General features: G+C 46.2%; 1 protein-coding gene across 1 annotated transcript in view; it reads left to right on the forward strand.

Moving 5' to 3' along the window:
- The window catches only part of ZMAT4 (zinc finger matrin-type 4), a 47,741-nt gene extending 38,369 nt beyond the window's left edge, over window positions 1-9,372 (forward strand). The window contains exon 7 of the mRNA XM_085080439.1: window positions 4,567-9,372. Within this exon, the coding sequence (XP_084936565.1) occupies window positions 4,567-4,582 (16 nt within the window). The 3' untranslated portion in view covers window positions 4,583-9,372. The remainder of the gene's footprint in view (window positions 1-4,566) is intronic.
- Window positions 9,373-10,716: the final 1,344 nt, after the last annotated feature.

The following is a 10,716-nucleotide window of genomic DNA, read 5'->3' on the forward strand; positions in this document are numbered from 1 at the left end:
TGGGGGGAGTCTACTCAGTCAATTACTACAAATTATTGAAATGATGAAGGTACATAGTACCAGAGAGTAGATTAATGAACTAATTGCTCTTAATGTACTTATATGTGAGCTTTGGGAACCATTTCAGGCTGATTCACTTAGAACTGCCCGGATTAGGAGAGGAATATAAAGGGATATACCTGAAGTGCTTCAGGTAGCTTTGAGGGCAGTCTGAAAGGTGAGCAGGATGAGCAGAACCAGCAATAACTACTAATGGCTCATTTTGCTTAAGCCAGCAAAGGATAAACCCAGACCTTCCGCAGCTGATATCAGACCTTCAGAGATTCCTGCTATTATTCACGTTAACTCTATCCTATTTATTCAGGGAGCATTTGAATGTCTTCCAAATGCAGTGATCCAGCACACCTTCCAGTGTAGGTGTGTTGTGGAGCAGAGGGCTGAGGCCAAGTGAGTGAGCCAGCTGTGGTTTTGGGCTGTGCCACAAGCAGTGTGTGACCTTTGCTGCCTCCATCTCCTGTTCTTCAGCACATCTCCCTGATGGGGGATCCCTGCTCGGCCAGGTTATGTGGGAAGAGTTGGGACAGGGTCGGGATCCATATGAGGGCAACAAATTCCCACTGCTGAAAAACAGAACTGAGAGCTCTATTAAGAAATCTTAATTTCTAGTGCTGTGAATGAACACCTTGGGAAGTTATTTGTGCTTTGACTGTTGTAGGAATGACTGAGGACATGTGTGCCCAGGGCTCAGCTGTTCCCAGTGCAAAGAAATGTGCTGGGCAGCACAAACAACACATTTTGGCAGGGCTGCATCTGTGTTTCTCTAGCTTTTTCCAAGCAATTACCTCTTCTATACAAAGAAAGGCACTTTGGAAATCCAGACCTGGTCTTTTGCCGAGTTTCCACAGCCATGCTGTCCCATGCGTCATTGCAGCACTGTGGCTCGCAGGTGTGCTCTGTGCTGGGGGGCAGGTGAGGATCGTCCCCTCCTTGTTCCTCAGCCACTCTTCTCCCACTGGTTTCTGCTGTTCTCATTATTGTTGGTTAATGTCAAGACTGTCCTCTGCCTCCTAACTCAGGCTGAAGCCACTGGACTGCAGTTGCCAAAGCAACAAAACATTTTATGTATCTGTCATACTTCATATAACTAAAGACCAAAACAAACCCGAGGAAAGGGGCAGCAGTTCATGAAGGACAGGGATGAAGGGATACAGGAATTTTGCTCTGGGATAGGTGGGCAGGGAAAGTGATTGCAGGATGGAGGCTGACACCACCCAAAAATACCAGGCAGATGAATTTCCTGGAAAGCTGCTTCAGGAGAGAGCTTCTATGAGGAATGAGCTGCATTGTGGTTATTTATTATTGTTCCTTGAGAGCTCCGCAGAGAGCAGCACACTGAGAGCCCCAGTCAGAGCTGCCTTAAATAACCCACCATACACACTGTGAGCTTGGCAGCTGTGTTAACCAGGACCCTGGCACTGCCCCACAGGGACTGGCTGTCCTGGGGCTCCATGGGCAGCACACAGTTTGAGGCTTGTACCCTGCAGCTGAGCTGCTTTTCCTTGAGTGGTCTGCCCAGGAGAGCTGAACTGTTCACAGGAACTCCAGGGGCTACCCCGAATGCTTCTGACTGCATTTGTTTGACCAAAAGAGGGGAAAAGAGGGCTTAGGAAGGAAGCTGGAAGTCTTTTGGCTGGTATTTCGGTGTTGAATAAAAGATACAGGAAGAGGGAACTAATACTGAGCCCTCCAGCCCATGCATACACAAAGCAGATATATCTGCCAGCTCCCATTTTTTTTCTCCAGGGTGTGGGCACTTCAGTTGTGTATTTGAAAACTAAGGTTAAATGCTGCACTGGATGTGCAGTGAGTGCAGGGCTCAACTCAGGCTCTGATGGGTGATGCCACTGGCTGTGGGCACGTGCTGGCATAGAACAAGTTTTGGAATGTGGATGGACTCTGAAACATCTGCCGCGGGGAGGAGCACTAAACCTTTAATTAGGGATTTATGAACTGCATAGAGATGATTGAGTCATTGTTTGACTTGCTTTCCAGAAATAGATGAGGGTTTTTTTAATCTCTCTCCCTCTCTCCTCCCCCCATGAAGCACGGGGAAGTGCTGGGCACGGTGCCAGGGAGGGGACAGTGCTCACTTCGGCTGGACCGTGGTGGGCACCAACAGCTCCTTCCTGTGGTGACCAGCAGCAGCCAAAGTCCCAGTTGTGAGCACTTCCTCCGAGAGATTGGAGGGAAGCACATGCCAACCCTGCTCATCACTGCTCACCCCGGGTTGGCAGAAACAAAATGTCCCTCTTTTCTGCTTTATGCAAACTGCGAAGATGAAAAGTGATTGCTCAAAGTGATTTCCAGCAAGCAACAGGGATTAAAGTCCCAGATAGTTGTGAAAGGAGGAAGAGGATATTCAGTTTCTGGGGTCAAAGCAATGCTTGTGCAGAATGTTACTCTGGGACTTTGCAAAAAGAGCTTCCTGGGGAGGGGTTGAGGACAGGCTGGGAACAAGTGCTGGGTCAGCACTGCAGCCAGGAGAAAACAGCTGCCTTTAGGGAAGATCCTGCAGAGGGCCCGGATCTGGGTCTGAGTGCCTCCTCTGGGCACATGGGTAGAAGGACCAGAGGTAGTTTTGCAGAGCAGAGAGCCCAGACCCACATTTGGGGTAAGCACCATCCCTGGGCTGGCTGTGGCTCTGTCTCACACTGCAGTAATGTGCCGGAGAGCGAGAGCTGAGAGCTGCTCAGCCTGTCAGCAATGGAAAGCTGAGATCCAGCCCTAGTAATTAAGAGTCTGACTGTGTGGGGATAATGATTCCCACTTCCATAAAGAAGAATTTTATCTTCTCGCCTTCATTTTGTCTCTTTGATCAGCCGGACCTCTCTGCCACATCTAGAGCTCACAAATGTGTTCTGGGGTTTTATAACCACTCATTTACTCTTTCATAGATGCTAATACATGTATGGGTTTTCCTTTCAGACTCAGGCTTCATGGTTAATTTCAGGATTTTTGCAGAGAGGGGACCCAATCCTGCAGCCATCACTGGGGAAAACCAATTCAATGGTCAAAATTAATTCTGAGGGTAAAGAATTGTCATGTCCAGTAGGGGAGGTGGCTCTGTAGCCCTTCCTACACAACTCTCAGCCTTGACTTTGGGCTGCACCCTGTGGAAGCCCAGATGGTTGATGTCCTGCCGACAAACAGAGACAGCAGGCTTGGGCCTGGGCGGGCTCTTTTCTCTCTTCTTTTTTATTTTCAGGCTGATCACAGATGTCTAATTGAAACAGGGTATTTATCAACATAAGCTGCTTGGCTATTCAGGAATGAGCTAATCAGAATACTGTAAATATCGTGCCTGGAGAAATGTCACCCTTTCCCATGGTTGCGTTTATATCACTTTTCCCATCTATTTAAGAAAGTGTGAATAAATATTGACAGCCTGTTGTGGCTGAAGGATGTCCTGGGATCTGCATGTCTGGCAGCTCCAGGGAGGCTCTGGGGCTGCCTGGTCCAGCTCCACTTGGGGCATTTTTAGTGCCAAATGTTATTTCTGTTTCTCCTGGACATTTCCAGCCCTATTCCTGGTGCCAGAAGGTTGGACTCCTCCTGCACATCCTCACTCAGAATGAAGGTGTTCTTTGAATTAAGATTTCCAGTAAATTTCTGGAAATCAGAGTAAATGAGTTGTACTGTGCTCTTTACAACCAGGCCAGATGATTTTGTCCTTACTTTGGTGGTTGCAGTAACAGTAAGACTTGGTAATAGTAACATTTCCACGTGCTTTCTGCAAAATATAGTGGCTTATGCATAAAGCAGCCTTCAGAGCAGTAACAACTCCAGAAGATGAATAGTTACAAAAGATAGATGGAACTGATAGGCATTTTAATTTGTCATAGTTTCAGTTCCAGAGAACAGCTGAATAATTACACTGCTGGTGAAGAGAGAGTATGTAATACTTCCCCTCATTATGGATCTAAATTGTCTCCCTTCTCTTACGATGTAAGTGAAAATAAAGATATCTCTGATATCTTCTGTTTTGATCATAATTTGAAAGCCCCAGAACGGCCCATAAAGCTTTGTGTTGTGGTGTTGGGTGTACAGATTAATTATTTTAATGTAAAACCCAACATGGGGCTAATTGCTCAGAGGACAAACCTGAGCTTGCCAACGTGAATTCCAGTGAGGAATTCCTCATCGTCTGGGCCATGGAGGAGGTGAGTTGGGCAGGATTTGTGAGGCTCTTAAATTCAAATTGAGGACCTAAAGAAAGGAGACTTTTTCCAAATTGCTGTGGTGGTTTTCTCTCATTAAATACAAGACTGTGCTTAAAACTGTAAATATGCTATAGGTAGAAATGGAATGGAAGTTTTTAGAATGGAAGTTTCCTCATGGCTCACATGGAACATTTCCTTAGTCATTCTGTGGAGAGCTGCAGGTTTTCCCAGTGCTGCATCCCCTCAGCTCTGCCCATGCAGTGGGAATGATGAGCAGGCAGAGCTCTGGAGCAGAGTGGAAGCCACCAGGATGGAATGTGACTTGGGCTTCATTTCTCTCTTGCAGCCTGAAGAACCAATAGTAGCTCATCAGTGGAGAAGAGGACAAGCACTAACACTGCTTCTGTGGAGGGGAGCGGGTCAGCAGGAGAGGAGGTTTTCTTGGACAGTGATCCTATGTGGATTCAATAATTAACATGTAACTAACCTTCGCTTTGGACAAATATATGGATTTTTTTTTTTAAATTTTGTGGTGAGTTAAAATATTTCGATGGATTTTTTTACCCTTTCAAGACAATATTTATTCAGCACAGAGTCTAGAGTATGATAACTATCCTGTAAATACAGCACTTACTCATCAGTCATCTTCAGGGACAGTGGAAACAAACGATTTTGCTTTTTCATATTTATTCTTAGACTTCTTCCCAGAGTATAAGATTATTCTACTACATTATCCATGATAGTGATGTAATCAGTCTTCAATCAGAAATAAACATACTTTCTTCACCTTCTCCAGCATGGTTTGTGTCAACACATAAAGAGCAACAGCAGAGAATCCTGGGGATTGTGTAATGGATGTTTCTCCCTTCCCTCTTTGTTTCTAGAGAAACAAATGGTTCCAAGAGTAAAGAACACTGAAATGAGAGTGCGAATTCTTTTTTCCTGCTGGTAGGGTTCCTGCAGGCTCGACAGAAGCTGTTTGCTTTATTGACTTTGCTGCAAGCCTGAGGCTGGACGCTGCTCTGCCCACTAGCCGTTCCTGGGAGCCACAGCCATCCTGGAGAGCTGCAGGAAGGATGGTGGGAGCAGAGCGTGGCAGAGGCTGAGCTGGCCAGGCCATCCCATGCAGGTAGTTGGTGACCTGTGCACCTGCAGGGAGCTGCAGAGACACTGAGTTACCCTGAGCTCAGCTCTGACTCTGCAGTGCACCAGCCAGCAGCAGCTTGTTCCCTCTGCCTGGTTTGGGGATCTGAGCGGAGAAGAGCTGAGTCTGAGGAGAAACCTTCACTATTCTGCATCCCAGGGACTGCCCAGAGCTCTGCTGGTCAGGAGCCTCAGCTCCCTGGGCTCTACCTGGGCCTCCAGTCCTGCGAAGGAACAGGTTGGGTGCTTTGCAGCATCATGTTGTTCACTCTCTGAGCAGTTAGAGCCACTGCAGAAGCTCTGTGTGATTAATTTGTGCTCTTGCATGGATGCCTTTCATGTGTGGAGGAGAATGGGTTTTTCACAGATGAGTAAACATCTCCTTGGGTTTCATAGCTGTGGGGTGGTTTCATTTATTGTGTTTTGGGTAATAACACAAGCCGCCAGTGTTCCTGAAGCTAAACTGCCTCTTTACAGAGAGAATGATTTACAGAAATAGGGCACATCAGTCATGTGGGTTCAAGCCTGACTTTTCTGAGCCTTCTTGCCCCAAAGGAACCCTCCCCCAAGCAGCACCCAGGGTGCTGCAGAGGCGTTTTTGTCAGGAGACAGAAACAAAAATCTTCCAACTGTGTGCTCTAGTAATCACTACAAGCTAATTGCAGTAAATTAATTACAGCACAAACACAATTTCTTTCCCCAGGCAGGTGTGGAGACAGCTCTGCAGTGAGCTGGGTCAGACCCAGCCTCCAATCCCAGCCTGTGTGAGGCCAGCTGTTCTCCCCTGGGTCTCCAGCCTGTCCTGGATTTGGTGGCTTGATTGATCAAACACAGAGGACCTGTCTCTAATTTAGAAAAATCTAGACTTTATGGCACTCTGGCAGCTCTCAGGTAGTTGGTGTGTCTTGTGGCACTGCAGAGCAGGAGGGTCAGCACTGCCAGTGGGATTCCCATATCCCATGCCACATCCCGCATTTCCCAGCCAGAGGCAGGTGAGGTTCCCCATCACATCCCTGCCTCTCCAACTTCCACCTGGACTGACAGAGCAGTGCAATATTTCCATTTGTTGCCAATATTGTCCTGGCCCAGTCAATCAGGCTTTGGTCCCTAAATCCTTCTAATCTCTTGCTTTTCCTAAGTTCATTAGGCCTTCAAAGCAAGACATAAAAAGACAAATCCCCTCATGGTAAGTCAGTGATCCCTGTAGAAGTGCTGCCAGATCTCTGATGTCAAGCCTGGTCTAATGATCCCAGGCTGAAACGTGTGAGTGGATGTATTAGAGAGCTTTGAAAATGGTTCAGTGCAATCATTGTGTCCCCCTAGATTACTTTAAAGTGAAGGGTGAAAATATTTGCATATATTTTCTTAATTAAAAAAAACCCCAGAAACACACACTGGATTTTTCATGCAGAACATCTATATGTAACAATATGATTTTGTCTGTTCTGGCCAAATGTTTTCCTAGCTTAAAATTCTGTGCAAGATAGTCTGTGAAGTAAATCTCAGTAATTTATCTTCAGTCTGGGCCTCTCCCCAGACTCACTTTATGGACAGTGCTAACTGGAATACCAGTGGCACTGGGAGACAGCTGCAAATGTGGTTACAAACAGTGAAACTGTAATCTGTTTGAGATCTCAAGAGAGAGAGCAAATGTCCATTAACACTGCAGTGTGTTCCCTGCTGAAGTTACCCCACTGGCCTCAAGTGTGAGACTTCATGATAGATTTTGTAGTGGGCCACTGCTCCCTAATTGAGCCCTGTCGCCCACTTGCAGGTCTCTGACAAAAGCCTCTGTCTAACATGTTTTTAATCAGTGTGTGCATTTGAATTTGCATATTAATAGCAAGGAGCTGTTATTACTGCTGCTGTTGATGAGATGATGTCAAGTCCATCCTCCCATCTGAGGAAAGAAAGAAACTGCATCTATTATGTAAAGAATGACATTGGCAGAAAACATGTCTGATGATTGTCCATTCGTTGCCTGTATCTTCCTTTATCTCTGCCTTTATTATACTCTTAATGGCTTATATGGATGCATTCATTAAATTTCTTTTTTCCCATAGAACAAGGATCATATAACAGGAGACTAAGACAGGATTTTGTGCCTATTGTGACAGTTCCAAGCTAAATACAACAGTTTTGTTCAGTGTTTTTTACTTGTAAAATGGCAAAAGGTGGTCCCTCTCTGGGAGCCATTTATTGCAGCTGATCCAGAAGAAAATTAACATGCTGTGATGAAGCACGGTGCTGCTCACACTCCAGGTTCCAGCCTTGGACAGCTCCACAGGTGTTGGCTCCACCATCCATCTCGGTGCCAGACTGGGCCATGGTGGTGCTGATGGCACAGGGTGCAGATGGAGCACAGCTGCTGTTCCACAGAGGATGCACAGGAGAAATGGGACAAGAGAGAGCTCATGGAATGGCTCAGAGCAAGCCCTGAGTAAAGGAAAACTATAGAAACAGGAAAGGCAAAGAAAAATCCCTGAGGAAAAGGCACTACCCCCCAGCCCAGCTACGTGAAAGGAGCTGGAGGAAGAGCAAGCCTTGCTGCAGCAAGGGAGTGCTGCACACACATTTATTAGGAACAGTGCTGGTCTTAACAGAAAAACAACCTCAGTTCACCCACTGCTCGGTGCTATTAATTCAATAGCTTCTCTTAATGAGGCAATTATCATCTGTGTTAGGGAAGGTGGAACCCAGCAGGTGCATGGGATTAAATAATGAAAAACCGTCTTTGCTAGTGCTAAAAACACTAGGTGCAGTGTTGGTGCAGTGCCAAGGATGAGTGGGACCCTCAGATGGATGCTGTCAGGATGCTGCCTTTGTGTTTGGCCTTGTGAAACACAAGTGATGGAAAGGTTTGTGCCACTGGGAAATTTGGCTGGGGCTGCCAGGAGCCTCTGGCTGTAACAGGAACCGCTGTGGATTCTTCCCTCAGCCTGCCCTCAGAAGTGGCATGAGGGACAGGCTGTTCAGGTGATGCCTTTGGCTGCTCCTGCAGGTTTAGGCAGTTGCAACTTTGGAAAGGTCTGGCCAAAGTCCAGCTCAGATTGGGCACCTCTAAACCACAGGAGTGCTGCCTCGATTGCTCCACTTTTGATTTGACTCACTTTCTAGTGCAGAGTTTTAGTTCAGTAGAGCAGTGATGCATTAAAATGGATCTCAGAAAAAAGGCAAAGATAATTTAAGTAAACCAAAAAATTCCCCCACTCTCTTGTCCTGAACATCTATGGTCACTGAGCAGTAAGTGCCTACCAGGAAACAGGAAGGCAAAATTAGTCTCTGCTCTTGTGCCCAAAGGTTGTTTTCTTCTCCAGATTCCCCATCTGCAGCCTCTCCTTGGCACAGCTCAGGTGGTTATTTCACCCTTAAAATTAGTTCTGTGTAATTTACTACTAGTGTTGTAGTAGTGGTGTACATTAGTAGTGTAGTTATGTATATCTAAGGCTATAGGATAATTAGGTTTATAGGGAAATAAGAATATCCAGTAGATTTAGAGACTGGACAGGCTTTAGGCCAACAGATTCTTCTTTGGATTTGGAATAGGAACACCAAGCTTCCAGCTAGATCTAGACTAGAGAAAAATTCAGCTTCAATTTAATGTAATTATGGCCACAAATAAGACAGTTTAGGGGAAAAGGTAGTAAGTCCCTGTAAAATTAAGTAGTATAAACCTAATTTATTATTTCAAAATTGGGAGGTTTAAATAGTGTCACAATCATCACCTAATTTCACAGGGTTTGAAATAAATTTGTTGTTTTGCACTGGACAGAAAATTGGAACTGCCAGTTGCCAGCTGTGGTTGCACATGTTGTGGGTTGTGTTTGGGGATTTGTTCAACCCTCTGTTGCCATTCAGCATTGTGCACTTGTTTGTGAAAATGCCCAACGTGGTGATTTCTGTTCTGAGAACAGGATATTTGTGTCTGTGCCAGCTCTAAAGCAAGCATAATCATAGACATGCATTGCAAAAGGAATGTTAAAAATAAATTATTTTAAACTGTGCTATATAGTGGGATTAATTTTGGGTTTTGAGGATTTATTTCGGTTGGGTCTCTTTTCCCCCAGCCAAACCCTATTCACCTCAGGATGCTCTGGCACAGCAGGATGCCTGTTGGGGTCACACCAGTCTTTCCCTCTCCCACATGCTCCTCTCTCAGGTTTCCCCTTAAAACAGGAGCTCATATCACCCCCATCTATCCCAGCTGTGCAGGGAGGGACAGTGGTGGCTCCTCCAGCTGCAGGACCCTGCAGGGCTGGCAGCTCAGTGAGTCACCGCTGGGGAGGGTAGAGCCCAGGGCATTGTGCCACTGCCGGGGGAGATGGGAAAGCAGTGCTGGGAATAGCAAATGGAGCTCAGGAAATAATCCATCACCCTCTTAGTGATGAGAGCACCGTGGCAAACGTGCTGACAGCCTGCCTGGCCTTGCCTCCCCTCTTTGCCAGTTGCCTCAGTATATTCGTGGTGAGCAATAAAGTAATATTTTAAATTCAAACCCAATGGTTCAGACCCATTTCTCTGCATAGCAACACCAGGCTCCTGTCCCAGGAGGGGCGTTTAGAAAGGCCTCAGAGACATTTAGCAGCATTTTCTCTTGGAATTCGATCTAGAAAACAGCTCTGGAGCCATTCCCTGTTGGCGGGCTTCAATATGTGTGTTTTAAATAGTCAGCTGCTGTGTGAGTTTACTATAAAACATGAGTATTCTATTTAATTAAACACACAGTTAAAGAATATGTACAGTTTGCAGAGGGATGCTCTGTGACTCCTCTGCACCTCAGTGTGTCACCAGGGTACTGCTGTCTCCTTCTTGCTGAGCAATAAGCTGGCAGCAACTTCAGCAGTGCCCTTGAGGATGATGCTATCCCCAGAGCAAGTCTCTCCCCTTTGCTGCTGAGGACCCAAGACTTACTAAATCATTTGGTGTCCCCCTTGGGATGATTTATTCCTGTGACAGAGTGTGGATGATGCGGCTCTGCCTGTGCCATTGCTGAGCTTCAGCAGCTTTTGCTTTAAACCCATGAAAGTTATTTTGCATGTTTACCACTGCTGTAATAGCTGCAATGGTATTTACAATCCCAATCAGCCAAAATCTCTGCCAGAGCTGTTGTGAGTGGTAGCTTTGTAAAGTCAGTCCCTGCTTTGACTCAGCAGTGAGAACACAGTGCTCTCAGGGGTTGCTACGCTGGTCATGGCTGCACAAAGAAATGCTCATTAACTGCCTTATCCCCCCTGAGCAGGCAGCACAGGATGTCTGCCAGGCACTTGGAGGCTCCAGTTGGCACACACAATTCTGCTGGGCTTTTGCTGGAAAGACACAGAATCAGCCCTCTGGAAACTCCTGTATGGAGCAT

Source organism: Lichenostomus cassidix, chromosome 22, assembly GCF_008360975.1.
Source record: "Lichenostomus cassidix isolate B80296 chromosome 22, HeHo_3.0, whole genome shotgun sequence".
Lineage (NCBI taxonomy): Eukaryota > Metazoa > Chordata > Aves > Passeriformes > Meliphagidae > Lichenostomus > Lichenostomus cassidix.